Source organism: Aquarana catesbeiana, linkage group LG05, assembly GCF_042186555.1.
Source record: "Aquarana catesbeiana isolate 2022-GZ linkage group LG05, ASM4218655v1, whole genome shotgun sequence".
Lineage (NCBI taxonomy): Eukaryota > Metazoa > Chordata > Amphibia > Anura > Ranidae > Aquarana > Aquarana catesbeiana.
This window is the reverse complement of record NC_133328.1, coordinates 88,913,903-88,931,758: the sequence shown is the minus strand read 5'-3', so window position 1 is coordinate 88,931,758 and position 17,856 is coordinate 88,913,903. Positions and strand designations below refer to the sequence as shown.

At 38.0% G+C, this 17,856-nt stretch overlaps 1 protein-coding gene across 3 annotated transcripts in view; it reads right to left on the bottom strand.

Moving 5' to 3' along the window:
- Positions 1 to 295: 295 nt before the first annotated feature.
- Positions 296 to 17,856, bottom strand: part of CNPY1 (canopy FGF signaling regulator 1) — a 248,517-nt gene continuing 230,956 nt past the window's right edge. For all 3 annotated transcript variants that reach the window (XM_073629955.1, XM_073629956.1, XM_073629954.1), the window contains 3 exons: positions 4,842 to 5,048; positions 4,035 to 4,131; positions 296 to 585 (listed from right to left, as the gene is read on the bottom strand). In XM_073629955.1, the coding sequence (XP_073486056.1) occupies positions 551 to 585; positions 4,035 to 4,131; positions 4,842 to 5,048 (339 nt within the window). In that variant the 3' untranslated portion in view covers positions 296 to 550. The remainder of the gene's footprint in view (positions 586 to 4,034; positions 4,132 to 4,841; positions 5,049 to 17,856) is intronic.

The window sequence follows — 17,856 nt, the reverse complement described above, 5'->3', positions numbered from 1 at the left end:
GTCAAACAAGGTTACTGTTATAGTCGAACACAAATTTGCCTACATTGGTATAATTAACCCCATAAATAACAGGCCCTACAAGAATGAAGGAAAATAAGATATCGACACAGCATGGCAGACGGAAAAAATATACGTTTTGTAAGTAATACTCTTTCAGTTTAAAAAATCCTAATAATATCTTAGGATCAGGATTGTCCAGGAACCACCTTACATCAGATATTAGTGTTCAAGCTGTGAACATTACCATTCAACATATCCCCTTGTCATGAGTTTTAACACAAACATCATACAGCGCTTATTTCAAATATAGTTTATTAGTAAGTGAAAAAACACTAAGTTCAAGTGTGTTTAAAAACAAAAGGCTTTTTACTGGTATAGAAATTTTTTTACCATCGCTTATACACAAGTCCATTATTTTGCAGCAAACAATCTTTGGTATGTATCTCATGTCGAAGGATGACCAATCATGACTGAGAAAAAAAACCAAAATACTATACAGTTACGGTAATGCTTTGAAATAGGGAATTCTTCTAAAATGTTTTTTGGTCTTCTACAGTTCGTTGTGTGGAATATCTTTACAAAAACCTATAAAAACAAGAAAAACAAACACAGCTCAAAACATAAAAACACAACATATCATATGGTTTAAAATAGTCATAGCTACATAAACAGTATTCAGTATGCAGCTAATATACTTTCAACAGTGTATTTTAAAAGATACCTATTTGATAAGGTAATATAGGATCAAAGGACATTCTATGAACTGCACTTTTAAGGTCAAGTACAATTGGCAGGTGAAAGTTTTCTGCTTTATAATGAAGAACGATGACAGCAAAAGCAGTATTATAAATATTAAAATGAATGTACTCTAAAAGAAAATGCCATCTAATTTAAGGAAATGCCATCTAATTTCCTTCCCAAGAGATCTAAATTTTTTTTTATAAAGCACCATTAAATGAGTTCTCTCCAGTCCAAAGCTTTACTTTAATATGTGACATGGCATAAGTAATTGTGCTCAGTAGATTGCTTGCAACATATATTTGGATTAGACCTGTAGATATAAAAGACTTGTTCTGATCACCAGGAAATAGTACCTCATATTAGCCTCCACATTCACTTCTTTCATCAAGCTGTGTGGCAGGTCCACTGATCAGGATAGATTATCATTTTTATTTGGTCCACCATACATAATAAGCATTTGTGTATCTTGTTCTGTTCCTCACATTGTATCTACATTGTAAGACCACACCTTCCATTAGAATGAATGCTCCTGTACTGTTAACATGGTACAACTCACTCATCTGTACTACACTGCGGCAAGGAGTATAAATAAAGCTTTGCTTTTCCAAACAATTGGCCTATTAAGCTACCCTCTGGTTTTTTTAATTGGTTTTGAAAGAGCAATTAAATTATATTACTTTACATACTTTTTGCACGTATACTCATTTTATGCATCTCAACGTTTCGCGACTAAAATAACTAATTTTCAAGGTATCATCATGGAACAATCACAACATCGGTTTAGGTTAAAGTCTTATTTTGAATGAAAAAAAAAAACACTTGTGCCAGTAAGCAGCAAACTGAAGTGTTCTAAAGAATTAAAGAATTCAATTTACAAAGATTCTAATAATAAGCGCAAAGAAAACACATTGACTATTCGCATTCTCTGCATCTCAATATGTGCTATTATATTATATTAAAGTAAAAGAGAGCTAATGTGATGTTCATCCTGAGTCTTCAACCAGCTTATGAAGTTACCAAAACAAGTAAATACTCTATAATATTTTGTAACTTTATATCCAGCAAGCAATAGAAAACAAGCAATAGAAACCTACTACAGTTCAGACACTGTGCAACCACCACAAGACTCACCATGGCCCTAAACAGGCATGTAATGGCTTATAGTTCAACAACATCTGGAAGGCCAGAGGTTGCTTGAGCATTTAGATGTGCACACTACACCTATGATGCCACGGGGGAATTCTACAGTACTGGGTTAATATTTTCAAAAAAAGTACAAGTATTTCTGGTTCGTACAGTAAAATATGCAAGTATAATAGCTGGTACGTCCTTTTGGAAGCAAACCTTTGTTTGCTTATTCAATTAAATTTGATAAAATAGAGAAATATTTTAAATATAAAGAGAGTAGGTCAAGACATTTAATCACAATGATGTGTTGTGATTTTCAAGAACACACAAAAATAATAAAACTAATATTTTAAACAAGCCTTAATGCATGTGGGAACCAATCATGAATAAAATGGCTATAGGGAAGGCTTGCAATATATTTTTGTACAGTTTAATTAGAACAAGCTATATGATGATAATAAAAACTAAAATGCAATTTGATACTCAGGGCATACTTATTCAGTTTAAATTCATTTTAAAGGAAATGTATTTGTATCAAGTCCACTTTTGATTGATCCATGTACTGTACGCTGTTCAATGAAGGCTAGTATGCAACATGTTAGTTTTTGCCTTGTGTCTTTTATTTAGCACCAATCAATAAAAGCATCATATGAATATTTTTTTTTTTCGGCGTAAACAACTGCATTTGGAGTCGTTGCCATATGTCTCAGCCAAAATACAAAAAATATTCCTTGACTGGTGTACGAAGCAATAATACTTAAACACAATCTTTTCGTTAAACTAAATTAAAAATCACAACCTGGTAATCAATAAACATTCCTTAAAATAATTACCTGTGGTCAAGCTAAACAGAAAACAAGGAATATGTTAAGATAAAGAAAAATGGCAATTGTGTAAATCAAGCTCAGGCTTCTTGGCCTACACCATGTCGGCATAAAAATAAATAATTCAATAAAAAAAATAAAGCTTTGTGGTTAGAGATTCCCAGACTTTTTAAACACACCTGAAAATTAGACAAATATTGAATAAACCTTGATATCTTACTTAGAGAAAAATATTGTAAATGGTAAACATCGATTAACACGCATCACTTTTTTTTTTTTTACTTCTGAATATGCTTTGTGCTTCTGTGATGTGCTATTCAAAAACAAGTATTTGAAAATCTGTGAGTTTACCTGCATGGTTCCATAGATACAATACTGTATAGAAAAATGTCAAAACTGCTATCAACTTCATTTACAACTTGGGCTGCATGAGAGGAGATCTATAAGCACATACTGTTAGGATTAAATATTTATTTAAAACCTCAGGGTTTTTTCTTTTACATACCAAGATCTCAAGCCTTCATTTTAAGATGTCATTGGCTCTAAAAATCAATATTTTATCTTGGATACATAATGCATTTCCCCCCCTAAAACAGGCTGGCTCTATGTGGTGAAGCAAACTACACTGCCTGACTGCTGAACAATATAAAAGTGTGCTTGTTATTCATTACAAAAAAGACCAAATTGTCTAGAGTGCAATACGTTCTGCTATTTTTCAGGCCATTAATATTTTAAACCATGCCACATATTTAAAATGTGAATCACCTTCGGTGAAAGGACCAAGGGCTGTTATGGCTGGCATCTATTCCACGTTAAAGAAGCCAAGGAAAAGGCAAATGGTGGAAGTTCTTCACGTCGGCATCAAATATTTAATGGAATGCAATTGCAATTATTTTATACTTTTCTATAAAGTATATAAAGATAAAAATAGTCTCCATTGAAGGCCACCAGTAGATAGATATCTAAAACTGCACAAAGATCGCTACAGAACAAATGTGTTTTTTTTTACTTTTACAGATGAAAAAGCAATAAAAAATAAAAGCGTGAAGATATGAGGCCTACAATTTGGAAGGTTTCACAATAAGTGAAAAAGCAGTTTTAACAATGAATTGCGATGCCATTTCAAACAGAAGAAAAAATACACACATACTATAAAGATTAAGACCATGCTATAGTAACAAAATGTTATGATTGTAAACAAGTAATACAATTTTAGGGATTTCTGCGAAGGGGAGGGATTTAGCTCTGATGCGACACATAGATGGCCCAACCTCTAGAACTAACAGAGCTGGCATAGTAGCGAAAAATATGCAGCAGTATTGGCGATATCATAAACAGTACCTGCTATCTCAGTGCACAGCTTGTAAGCGAAATTGGAAGCCTCCTGGGTAACAAGTGAAAGTATTTCTTCATCATGCTCCTCTACCACACGTTCACACTGCAAGAAATTAGAAACCATGTGTAGTCAAAACAAAATAACAGCAATCACTACATTACATTAATCAGATATTAGTGTCTTTTACAAGGTTTAATGTTTTTTTTTCTATATAGATATAGAGGTATTTAGAAATACTAAGATAATGAATGAATATACACGAGTATAAATACAAGAGAGAATTATTGAAATTTAACAAAAGATAAAAAGTATGAAAAAAAACATTCAATCGCTGCAACTTTATATCTGACAGAGAAATGCGACAACCTAGTAAATAAGGTTTCATTTTTTTTAACAACTGCAAAGTTGGTAAAATAAATAAAAATTATAGATTTTTTGAAGAACTCCTGCAAAAATATTCACCAAATTAATATTATACAGATTTTGGAAATAATATCGGAACATTTTAAATATTACTAAATAACTGGTAAATTTGATCACGAATATTAAAAAATAGTGACTGCTAAACAGAAGTTGAAACAAAATGCTTGATAATAGAAAAGGCCAAATGCTGACAAAAAAAAATGTAAAAAAAAAAAAGCCACAATGCTCTATCTCAAACAGTTCTAAATATAGGTACACTGAAAAAAAGCACTTGTAAATTTCAAAATACTCATTAGAATGTCCTATAGATTTTGAGATATATATATATATTTAATATATACACATACATATATATAAAACAATAAAAAGCACCATACTGAACAACTTACGGCAAACTTTAAAGGACTGCCATCCGCAGGATTGAATTGGAAATTGTTAAAGTCTAGTGAAGGAAGATCTTCGCTATCTCTTGGTGCAAACCTTTTGAATGACTTCTCTTTAGTTTTAGGGTCATAATATAGGCTATAGTCATCCATTTTTTCACATATGCTTTCCAAAACTTCTGTTAGGTATACTTCGGATTTCACTAAGGCAACCTAAAAAAAAAGACAAAGAAAGAAAGTCTGAATTATACTGCATAACATCAAAGCACACTTGCAAACATTATATCGGGGGAAAAAAAGTATAACCTTTAAAAATGCAATAATTGTCAATATATAAGTTAGAGGATATAAATAGTTACATAGTTTCCATACATCTTCTATGAATAAGAGTTGTAAAAAGCCCACTGCTTAGAATAGTTGTTGTTCGCCATCTCCAATGCAGCTGTTTTAATGCTTCCCAGGGGCTTTGTGTAGAAAATAATAGCTTACAAAATGTAACTTCTCCCAGGTTCTACTGTTTCAGCTTTATTTCATAACAGCTGGTCCATGTCTTTGTCTCATTCGCTTTCCTCCTGAATTAAGCAAGAATTCAAGAAGCTTTTACACACTACCTACATACTTAGTGAGTGCCTCAACAGCAAATACTCAAAGGGTCAAAGAGCACCCAGTATTCTTGGTAACCGGCACAAAAAGCCCACTCCCCAGTCTAGACAGGTCAAGGTGCAAGATGGTCCTATCTCTGTTGCTTCTTCCGGATTGGGGGTGTGAAGTGAAGCCAAGTGCACAGTAAACAATACTGATGCATCTTTGGGCCTTTCGGAGGCTTTCTCTCCACCCTCTGCTGATCAAAGTAGGAAGTTTTCATGACAACCACAGTCAAAGGGGTCGAATCACAAATGAACTAGATTTCTGCAATGTTGATATATCCAGTCTCTATTGTCTCCTTTCAGACACAGTATGAACCCTTCCGGTCTCAATGACTACATTATAGAGGCACTTTCACATGTGTGCTTCATTTACACAAAGGGTTTCCTTGCTTCACCACCATCTGGACACAAATCAAATAAATACAGGCTGGAGAATTAAAATTTGTGGCTAGCTTTTATTGTTTCATTCATGCTCCATTTAAAATTCAGCCTTCTGGATGTGACATTTGTTTCTGAGCTAAGTAAAAAAAAAGACAAAGGAAACTATATTGTTTGTAGGGCACATTGCACTGAATTCACAATTGGATTTTTTTATTGCAGAAAAAAAAAATTCAAAGCTGTGACAAATCTAATATCACTGGCATTTGCAAAAAATACATACATTACATATAATATAAAAACAATTTCATTACTTCATGCCACACATTTTTGGGGGTTACGGGGCACCTATAAAACTTTCAGTAATGTTGGTAAATGACAGACTGCCAGAATCTACTTTTTTTGTTTTTGTTTTTCTTTGTAGACTTAGTGGTGCACATTTTAAGATTTCATGAAACTGGTAAATAAAAAGGCCAGTGCGATGACCCAGCCACACATGAAACTAGCAGCAATACAAGAATATATTTAAAGCAGAAATGAGCTGGGGCAATTTTGATGTGTGTCACTATTATTTTCAAGTTGTGCAATTTATCCACACAATTAAACATTAACATTTTTAACACCTAAATGTAATGCTCAGACAGCTGACGAAACTTAAATCCATTGAAAAGCATATGCAGACGGGGCCTGTCTGAGCTCTGCTGGCACCCATTGCAGAGGCTAAAACTGGCACCACCCACAGCTGCTTCAGTCATCTGAGAATGCGGCATTGTTACTGTGAGTGACAGCAACAGCACACAAACCTTTGCTTCCAAACTCATATCACAATATACAAATTAAAGAACATTGCCCACTGCAAGTTAGGTCACACTGCCCAAGGCCGACCACACAGACAGCATAACTTAGGTGAGTTCTGTCATAACTTTGATGTTCATTTATGGCATATGGTTTTTCTAAAACGAAGGCCCTCAGAAAATTCCCCTTTCTTCTAAATTGAACTTCTACTCTTTCATGCCTGTTGGGTGATCGTCCGTATGATGCACTTTATTTTCTCTGCTCTTTGCCTTGAGGCACAAAAAAATTAAAGATAACATTTTTGAACCCGTAAGATCTTTTGCTATGTAAAAGTAAATCTCCTGCAGACTGTGAATATGATGGTCTGTCTCAGTGAAAGGTACACTCTAAGGTACCCACATCATTTGAAAGTTGTTTGTTAGGAAATTACCAGGTAATAATACGGAGACCGACAAAAAAATGAGCAGTTACCAACACATATTTTATGATCCATCCATGAATGAAGACGTATTAACTGTGTCATCTGGGGTGCAATGTAAAACTGATAGAAAATATCCAACCTGGTGAGTAAGATGTGATGGTTTGCAACCTACACTATTGTTGACATGTCAAAACTGCCATACTAAACATAGCTTTGCTATGTGCATATGCTGCATCTGAGTGTATGATAATTTATCTTAAAGTGTATGTAAAACAACAAATCTAACAATTAACTTTTCTTTTTTGCTTCCTGTTTGTCCGTTAAATATATCATTCAAAGTGTTTTGTTATATAAGCTCAAAAAGAACAGAGAAAAAAGTATTGATCCTGCTAGAAATCCAGGAAGCTTGTATCATCCTGTAGCGAGGTGTTAATGCCGCCTCTGCTGTTCTGACATTCTAAGCAGTGTTATTAGTCTCACCCAGTTCACTTTATATGAACTACAGAACCCCCCCCCCCCCCCCAAATTAGGAGGATAAGGAAAGGGGGAGGTGTTCTGTAGTCTATAGGAGCGAGAGGCCTACGGTGCTCCTACATAGATACAGTGAATAAGCATTGTCAGCCTAAAATAATTGTGTTCCTGGCGAGTCACCAAGAGAAAATAGACAGAAGTCTAAAAAAAATGCAGCTACCACATCCAATAGCTAATAAGTTGCTATATATGGTACAATAATAGCAACTTATCAGCTATTAGATGTGGTGGTTGCATTAGGATTTATTTATTTTGGCTTTTTTCTCTTTATTTTCACTTGGTGACCCTGATGTCTTGAGAAAGGCAGGCTGTGTCCCGCCGAAAAAGGTTGACATTGATTAAACTACGTTGGAAAATTCCTCCTGCTGTAAGTCCCATTGAGTGCACCTACTATATGTATATATAGTTAAGGTATGCTTTAATCTAAAAAAAAAAAAAAAAAAGACAACAATTTTTATAGATTCACTTTGTCATCTAAATTAAAGTCGAACCTTGGGAAAAAACCTAAACTGTTTTATCTGCCAATGCATTTGTTATTTTAACCACTTCAATACTGGGCACTTTTACTCCCTTCCTGCCCAGGCCAATTTTCACCTTTCAGTGCTGTCGCACTTTGAATGACAATTGCACGGTCATGCAACACTGTACTCATAAGAAATTTTTTGATTTTTTTCACACAAATACATGTTTTTCTTTGTTTCTGTCATAGCATTTTGCAAATAAATAATCTTTCTTCATAAACTTAGGTAAAGATGTATTCTGCTACATTTCTTTGGAAATAAACCAAATCAGTGTATATTATTTAGTCTGTAAGAAAGTTATAGAGTCCACAATCCATGGTAAACATGTCTGAAAATCGATCAATCCTGATGTACTGACGGCCTATCTCAATTCTTGAGGTCTGAAAATGCCAGAACAGTACAGATAGCCCCCAAATTACTCCTTTTTGTAATGTAGACAGTCCAAGGTATTTAGTAAGAGGTATGGTGAGTCTTTTGAAGTTGTAATTTTTGTCACAATTATTTGGAAAATAAAAAAAAATTCCCTTTTTTGTTTTGTTTTACATACTATTACCAGTGCAGTACAGCGTGATCATATAACTGGCGTGGAGGTGATCAGGGACACGGACTGGTGACAATATGTAAAAAAAAAGGTGGACCCAGCCAGTGACAGATTGCGCTGCTGCGTGGCCCCACGAGAGGTGCGTTCTGGGAGGACGTAATATGACATCATCCCTGAACAACAGTGCTCCCGCCTGGCTATGACTGTATTATATGCCGGGCAGGAAGGGGTTACAGGCTAAGTTCGCCTTTAAGAAAAGAAATATAAATGCACATAGTTTTGCAGGAAAAAAATGTGCATTTATTTCAATTTTTTTAATAGGAACCTGCAAAGCATTGAATCCACGATTAGTAGAGTACGGGTGCAATGTCAGGCTACTACAGACACTTCCTACTTCTGTGCAAGCTTTCAGTTAGAAAGCTTCGAGGAAATGTCAATGGACTACGAGTGCAGCAAATACCGCATTTGTCCTTGTGCTGTGGTGGATCTCTGTGAATAAATTACACAGCTGTGGTGGCGGAACCCTGCACAGCCACGCCGATTTTAAATGTGACAGCGACTTCTGGGAAGAAAAATCCCCTACGCTGTCACAGAGGTAGCAGGTGCCTAGGCACATGTTACACCCTTAATATGGGTGTAACATGTTCCTAAAGGTGAATTTATCCTTTAAGTAGTCTTGTGATTCAGATATCACTATTAGCATAGTCTCAGACCTTCATTACAGTGAAGCAGTAGAGTCCGGTCAAAGCCACACCCTCAAGTCTGCTGACCAGACAAAAAAACAAAAACACGGATGAGTAGTCATTACTGCGCTCGTTCATCCTGTAAGCATGTTTACAATTTTCATCTGACAAGCACTGTGCTCTGCAGCAAAGCACAATTGGCTCCTGAAGCTTCCCTCTGTCTTCCAGTTCTATCATACAAAGGATTACAGTCAGTAAAAGTAGGGATATGGGAAGGATGTTCCCAGTAATGGGTGTCCTTCATTTATCATTGTGAAAAAGGTGGTCATCTTATGGCAACCCTTCGAATATAGACAATATAGACCTGGTGGTAACATGGTACTTCTATGAAAAGGTGGTCATGGTCATATACAGTAAAACCTCTGATAAAAACCGTACCTCTGTTACATTACCTCTGTGATAAAAAGTTCTCTCCTTTACATGGCCCATCTTGTGAAGAAGACCCACTTATATGGAACCCCTGAAAATCCTGCACTAATTCTGTCTGTGAGCACTTCTATCTGATTGTATTCGTCTTTGTTCAGGAAAACAGAGACAGGATTTTAGCTACAGTTATTGGGATTTTGAGTGTGTATTCTGTTTTATCAGTTAAATATGAAACACTGCACATGAATATGAAAAATGTATTGTTTCCAGCAAGGTGGATATCCTTTTCAAAGGTATACCAGGCTTTCCTGAAAAAAAATAAACTGTTTACAGAGCTTGAATGAGTCAGCAGACTTATTCAGCCCATAGATTACTTGATTTTCTTACCTTCCACCACCAAAAAAAAAAAAAAAAGAGAAAATTGGTTGATTCCCCCATCAACATGTTTAGTGTTGATTGGGAAACGCCTCCATCAGCGCTAATGTATTCTGCCCGCAGGGGGCGCGGGAGTCTTCTCGGCAAGCAGAATACAATGATTACTGCTAGTGGCTATAGGTGCTGGCAGTAATCACATGAAGAAAAATCCGACAGGCTGGTTGTATCCAAATCGATCAATGGATCAACTTGGATACAATCAGTCTGCCCATACATGATCGAAATTTGGCCAGTCCCTGCTGAACTGGCTGAATTCTGATCCATGCATGGCTGGATTTACTCATCTTCCCTCACTTCCTGTTCTATAAAGCTTAGCAGGGAGTTTCCATTTAGTGTGACAGTCAGTAAAGCTGGCCATTCATGGATCAAATCTTGGTCAGTTCAGTAGGGACTGATCGAAATTGGATTCATCTATGGGCAGGCTGGTTGTACCCAAGTCAATCCATTGATCAACTTAGGCACAATCTACCTGTATGATCTCTTACATACAATTACTGCCGAAGGCTATAGCCACTAGCAGTAATTGACTGTGTAGATGGGGGAATCAAGCAACTTTCTTTCCTTCCAAATCAAATCGTACATGGATTGCCTTAGAGAGGATTGACTTATATGCTCTTGCTTTGGAAAGCCCAGAATTCTCTGCTACATCATGTTTCATGGTTACTTCCTGTACTCATGTTTCCTTTTAAAGTGCCTCCAATTTTTACCACTGCTAAAGAACTACAGTTGCTAAAGAATCCATTGCATCCAATACTTGTAAGTGTGTTAGATGCCCACTGCCCTGCTGAGCTCTGTGGTTCAATCTGTTATAGCCCTACATCACAATTGTGTCCTTTCGTAAAGGTATACCCGGAGCTATGGAGGAACAAAGTAAGCAAAAGGAAAGTTATGATTCTTACCTCATTGGTCGAACACATGAGGTGACTGGGAGGAGCATGTGAGGATAGTTGGTGGGGAGGAGTGGTGTAGATTTACTTGCAGATCAGATAAACATCCCTCCTTTCCACCCTAACAGTTGATGTTGTATTTGTTTTTTTGGTTATTTTGGCGGTTTGGGGTCCTTGATGGGGGCATCTAAATCTGGTGTTCTTGGGAAAATGGTTAGAACTTATCCTAGGTATGGTGTCTTTAGTTGGTACAGTCCAATTTATAGTGACCCGGTAGTGGTAAGATCAAGAGGTGTCTGAAGTCAGCAAGCTTAGTCCCTGAGGTGATGTTTGGTGGCTGGGGACATAACTTAGCTAACTGGTGCCACAGACACAAAGGGGGGATTTACTAAAACTGGAGAGTGCAAAATCTTGTGTAGCTCTGCATAGAAACCAATCAGCTTCCAGTTTTTTATTGTCAAGGCTTAATTGAACAAGCTGAAGTTAGAAGCTGATTGTCTACTAGGAACAGCTGCACCAGATTTTGAGTGCTCTAATTTTAGGAGTTTTAGTAAATCTCCTCCAATGTTTTTAGTTATATGGTATTGTCAAGAACCTGCAACCATTTTCGACCTGGACTGTTATGTTATTATGTTTTGTTTTTTAAAAACTTATATTTCATAAAAAGCCGATTCAGCCATTTTAACGCCACATCTGAGTAATGTTGTTCTTTCCAGGGATAATAGGGAGGAGGAGTTGAGGGAGGTTTGTCCAGGTGTCAGGTATTGGGGCAAGCTCTGATCTACCCTGGTCATGTAGGGGCTGCTGGAAGGATCCAGCGAGTGTAGAGGAGGCTTACAACACTAACTGAAGGGTGGATGCAAAAGAGTCCTTAGTGGCTGTAGTTCTTCAACAGTGAAAATTGGAGGCACCACCTGCTGGAGAGGTAGGTAACAATCTTCCTTTATTGCAGGATGCTTTTTAAAAAACAATCATGGCAATAAAAATTGACTTTAGGTTCACATGCTGCCGCCATTTAAAAAAAACAGTTAGATACTGCAGTTACATTATCTCTTGAAGAGGGATCCTTCAAAATCTGACCAAACACTTCCATTTTAGCGTGCCTTGTATCAGAGGTACTGATTGACTCTGTATGGAAGCCAATCAATGCCTCTGTCTCACAGTGGCAGCGAGAACATGTAGAAGTGAGAGGGAAGATAGCAGCTTTGGTGTTTTTAAATGGTAGCAGCATAAGACTTTAAGTAACTTTTTGAACTAAAGTGGAAGATAAGTCTAATGCCCCGTACACACGGTCGGATTTTCCGATGGAAAATGTGTGATAGGACCTTGTTGTCGGAAATTCCGACCGTGTGTAGGCTCCATCACACATTTTCCATCGGATTTTCCGACACACAAAGTTTGAGAGCAGGATATAAAATTTTCCGACAACAAAATCCGTTGTCGGAAATTCCGATCGTGTGTACACAAATCCGACGGACAAAGTGCCACGCATGCTCAGAATAAATAAAGAGATGAAAGCTATTGGCCACTGCCCCGTTTATAGTCCCGACGTACGTGTTTTACGTCACCGCGTTTAGAACGATCGGATTTTCCGACAACTTTGTGTGACCGTGTGTATGCAAGACAAGTTTGAGCCAACATCCGTCGGAAAAAATCCTAGGATTTTGTTGTCGGAATGTCCGAACAAAGTCCGACCGTGTGTACGGGGCATTACAATTCTTAAACACTTCCCCTCCTTCCACCTCCTACCCATCTTACATAGCCTGTATTAAAAAGCTCAGTGTAAATACCTTTTTTATATTATGTCCTATGATCCAGAATCTCTGTGTCAGAGATCAGCTGCTGCAGGGGAGAGGAGCGAGCTCTGACAATGGATGGGCCATGGGAGCTGGTGGGTAACATCACAGCTCCAGGACTTCAAAGCCATTGCTGAACACTCCTATGCACAGGGGAGATTGAACTGCTGGATCGCAGACCAGACAAAACTGAATAAAGGTGTTTACACTGATCTTTTTTAAGCAGGCTATGCACGATCAGTAGGAGGTTACAAATGTAAGAATAGTTACAGTCAGCATTTACCACCACTTAAAAGGTTGGCTTCAGGCATAAAAGGTTCTGTGTCTATAGACTCCACAGCAATAAATGTAGTTGTGGATGGAAAAAAAAAAACAACGGTATTGCACAGAGCAGCCTCATTCCTCCTCTTCTGGAGTCCATGACTGGCGCTGTCCACTGCTCCTCTTCTGCATGTGCCCCCATAGCAAGCTGTGTTGTGTCCCGAGCTGGGCTGTGTGCATCTATTGACACACACAGTGTGACTCGGCCCCACCCCCCACTCTCTTTGCACAGGATTAGTCTGACAGCAGCAGGAAGCAATGGCTCCCACTGTTTTTAGTAAAGCCCCTGAAAAACAACCCCACACCATAATCCCCCCTCCACCAAATGATTTGAACCAGTGCACAAAGCAAGGACCATAAGACATTCTAATACACACTACTAAACCTTGTGGACAGCCTTCCCAGAGAAGTTAAAGCTGTTATAGCTGCAAAGGGTGGGCCAATGCAATATTGAACCCTACGGACTAAGACTGGGATACAATTAAAGTTCACGCGCGTGTAAAGGCAGGCGTCACAATACTTTTGGTAATAAAGTGTATGTGTGAATGTGATAACCCAATAGAAAAAAATCTGAAAGCAAAGGTGTATCTTTTAAATGAATAAAAATACAACTCAGTATAGGTTCACCCCCTTACATAGTATACCCAAAGGCTGACCTTTAAATGAAGTGCATTCTCCCGCTACACACCGTGGCTTTCAACAGCATTCGGCAGTGTTTACTATCAATTTTCTTCCTGATGCCTGTGTTCCAGTGGGCAAGTGAGACTACATGTTCTATGGAGATGAATGGGACAGCCGAACTCCCATAATTATATCTCTAAATAGCTTAGCCTGTAATTTGTTTTCCAGTAGTAGTCATTCAGCAAATGGGGCTGACTGCACTTTCTAAGGTACAGATAACCAGTGAATTATGCACTTAATTAACCACTTGCTGACCGGCTCACGCCGATATACATCGGCAGAATGGCTCTCCTGCACTTCAATCTGTAAAGGCTGGATAGTTTGCGTGCCCGCTGCCAGAGCGTGCCTGCAGACTTAATGTTCGCCAGCGGCCTGTGATCGTGGCGAGGAGAGGCAGAACAGGGAACTGCCTATGTAAACAAGGCTCTTCCCCATTCTGCCTAGTGACATGACAGGGATCTACTGTTCCCAGTGATCGGGAGCAGTGATCTCTGTCATGTTTCAGTAAGCCCATCCCCCCTACAGTTAAAACAGTCTGAGGGAACACACTTAACCCCTTGATTGCCCCCCTAGTGTTAACCCCTTTCCTGCCAGCGTCATTTTTACATTAATCGGTGCATTTTTATAGCACTAATTAATGTAATAATGTTACTGGTCCCCAAAAAGTGTAATTTGGGGTCAGATTTGTCCACTGCAATGTCGCCGTCATGCTAAAAATCGCATATTGTCGCCACTACCGGTAAAAAAAATAAAAGTCCCTAAATCGATCCTGTAGTTTGTAGACGCGATAAGTTTTGCGCAAACCAAAAAATATACGCCTATTGCGATTTTTTTAAACAAAAATATGTAGCAGAATATATAATCGGCCTAAACTGATGAATAAATTATTTTTTTTATATATTTTTTTGGATATGTATTATAGCAAAAAGTAAAAATGTTTTATTTTTTTCAAAACTGTCGCTCTTTTTTTGTTTATAGCGCAAAAAATAAAAACCGCAGAGGTGATCAAATGCCACCAAAGGAAAGCTCTATTTGGGGGGAAAAGGACGTCAATTTAGTTTGGGTACAGCGTCGCATGACCGCGCAATTGTCAGTTAAAGTGACGCAGTGCCATATCGCAAAAAATGGCCTGGTCATTAAGGGGGTAAAACCTTCCAGGGCTGAAGTGGTTAATAAGCATGAAAGCTAATTATTTATAAAGCAGACTTGACAGGTAACAATGGACAATGTCTCATTCAGTGCCAGGGCAAGGTCTTCTGGCATCCCTTTCTGCCATAGTGCTACCCCAGGTTTCCCTGCCCCACCCCAAAATGAGACAAATGGAATTGCACATCCACACATACAGTGGCTGGTCCTGCACAGGTTATAGAAGTGATAGCCACCAGCCCAGGAGTTACCATTTTTTTGGTCCAAGGACAATCGAAAAGGGGGTTAGAGGCTGCCACACTGGTAAACCCAGTTTGATTTAGTCATAAGCATGTTACTGCAGAGTATTACTATAACCAATCTTTTGTTCCTTTATTTGGGTACTATAGTCATTTATACTGTACCTCATCAAAAGTGCAAATTTTTATTCAGTGATTTCTCTCTTTTATACTAGGAGTGATGTTTCAAGTACAAAGCCCGTTTAAATATATTGCTACAAAAACGAAAGAATACAAATTGAAAAAAAAAAAATTACAGATGAAAGAAGGAGTTAACAAAACAAGGTTAAAATGTTGTCTAGTTTATTTTCTACAGATCCCTAATGGCAGTAAGACTGAAGCTAATTCATAAATGACATTGAAATCACAGCTCCACAAATTGGTGTGTGGCTCTCCTAATGTAGTCAGCGAAGCTCTGCTGCTACTTTGACTGCTTGGATCTGCTGTGCGCTGTTAATCACAGGAAGTGTACACCTGACAGCAGAGCTCCACTGATTCCATTTGGAGAGCCCTACCCTCTCAGTGTAATTTGCAGTTTGACAGCTCAGTCCTGTACAGTACAGGAGATGGGCAGGCAACCTTGAGGTAATAAAGGACCATTCAGAGCCAATCAGGAAAGTGTGTTGAAAAAATTAAAGGAGAAGTAGAACTAAAGCTTTTTTTGGCTATACTTCTCCAATAGATCATAGGAGTGTAGTTCATTCTGCACTCCTGTGACCCATTTTCAGCTGACAGTGGGCTAAAGCCTGTTGTTACCCAACGTCTTTCAGCCGGTCCAGGCTGTGGAAAGATCCACCCAGATTCCTGGACCGTCCATCTGGCTCAACCTCTCAGCTGCGCCGCTGGGAGACTGTGCCAGCCATTCCCTACCCAACCCGACACCCCAGTGAGCGCTGGAGGGGCAGAGCGGAGAGCTGGTGACTGAGAGTCACTGCTCTCTGCTCAGAGCGGAGGGGAGAACTGAGCAATCAGCGACATTTTATCATTCAGTTCTCAGTGCAGAGGCGGCTGGGGACAGATGCTGCATCTGATCGATGGTGCATCCACCTAGGTGAGTATAAAGGTTTTTTTTTGTTAAACCCATACTTTTACTTTTATTTTAAACCTACGGGAAACTATAATGTAATACAATGGACTTCACGTCAGTTTTTAATTAATACTAATTGCTTTAATGCCTGTTGTAGAGTTACTTAAGGCAGGAAAACAAAACATAAGCGGGTGTTAAATGTTTAATATGATGTTCTGTAAGTAAAAGGCTTTTTTTATTTTTAAATGAAGATTAAAAAAAGGGTACTTTCAACAAAAACAGTCCATCCCTAAACGAAACAAATTACCTGGCAGAAATTTTTCACAACAGAATTTAGGTAGTTAGTTATTTTAAAGAACTCAAAGAAGACAACAAATAACAGAGGGCATTAATCCCTGACAGACCATCTTAAATCAGTGTAAAGCAGTTAAAACTAGCAGATTCTTAAAAGCCTTTGTTTTTGATTGGGTGGTACGAGTTATAAAACACCACAACTTTTTGTGCTACCATTAATTTGAAAGTCCAGTTTTGTTGAGAAATACAGTATATCACTACCCTCCAGCTCAAATGGAAAGCGCTATTGCAGATTATTACCTGCTTCTGTTTTGGGTTTATTGAGCTCGGCCATACTAAACAATTTGATCCAAGTTTCTTCTCTAAACTGGGAAAATTCTCTAATCCCATGACCAGTCTTGGCACACCGTAAAATATGCTGTCTTCTACCAAATGCACTACATGCCTAAAGAGAAAGTGAAGGATGAATGTAAATTGGCCTCAAGTTCTACACAGACATAAAAGAAAAGCAATAAGCCAATTACAGAATCAGTGGGTGAGAATTTTGGGAAAGTCTGCCTGCAAATTGAGTACTGTTTCTACGTTGCGAGGAAGAGAAGAGAACTTTTTTTTTGTCATGAAAACATTGGCTGTCTTCTGAAAAAAAAAATCTTAAAAAGGCAAATTTATAGGTTACAAGTTTTGAGAAGGCTGTTTATTTCTAAATAAGGCCAACAATATAAAAAACAAGATGCCAAAAGGCAAATCCCCTGCATAATACTGAACGCACTAGAGGTCCTGGTATGCCATTGCAGACCATACCCCATGTAACAGATTCCCTAGAAAATACCAAATAAAAAAACTTCCAAAATATCTTCAGCTTAGGCGGTATTTTTATCACATTTGAATAATTGAAAAACTCCATTATTGCTCTTTTTCTATATAAAATTAAAATATGGCCTCATTAAAAATGGGTGTTGCAACACCCAATTTTATATGAATCTGCACTTACAGTTTTCTTATAGTCTCCCTTCAACTCTCTTTGTCTTGCCTGTTAGGTACAGTAAACCTAATGCAGCTTCCTGTGATGGTGCAGCAACAATGCTGCACTGCTCCTATATTCAGAGCAAAGTTTCCACTCATGTAGGCTGTGCCCACTTGCAGTACAGTAGGATTAAATAACGTTTATATGAATTCAAGGGGCAGGGCTATTAGCATTGTTACTCCTATTTCA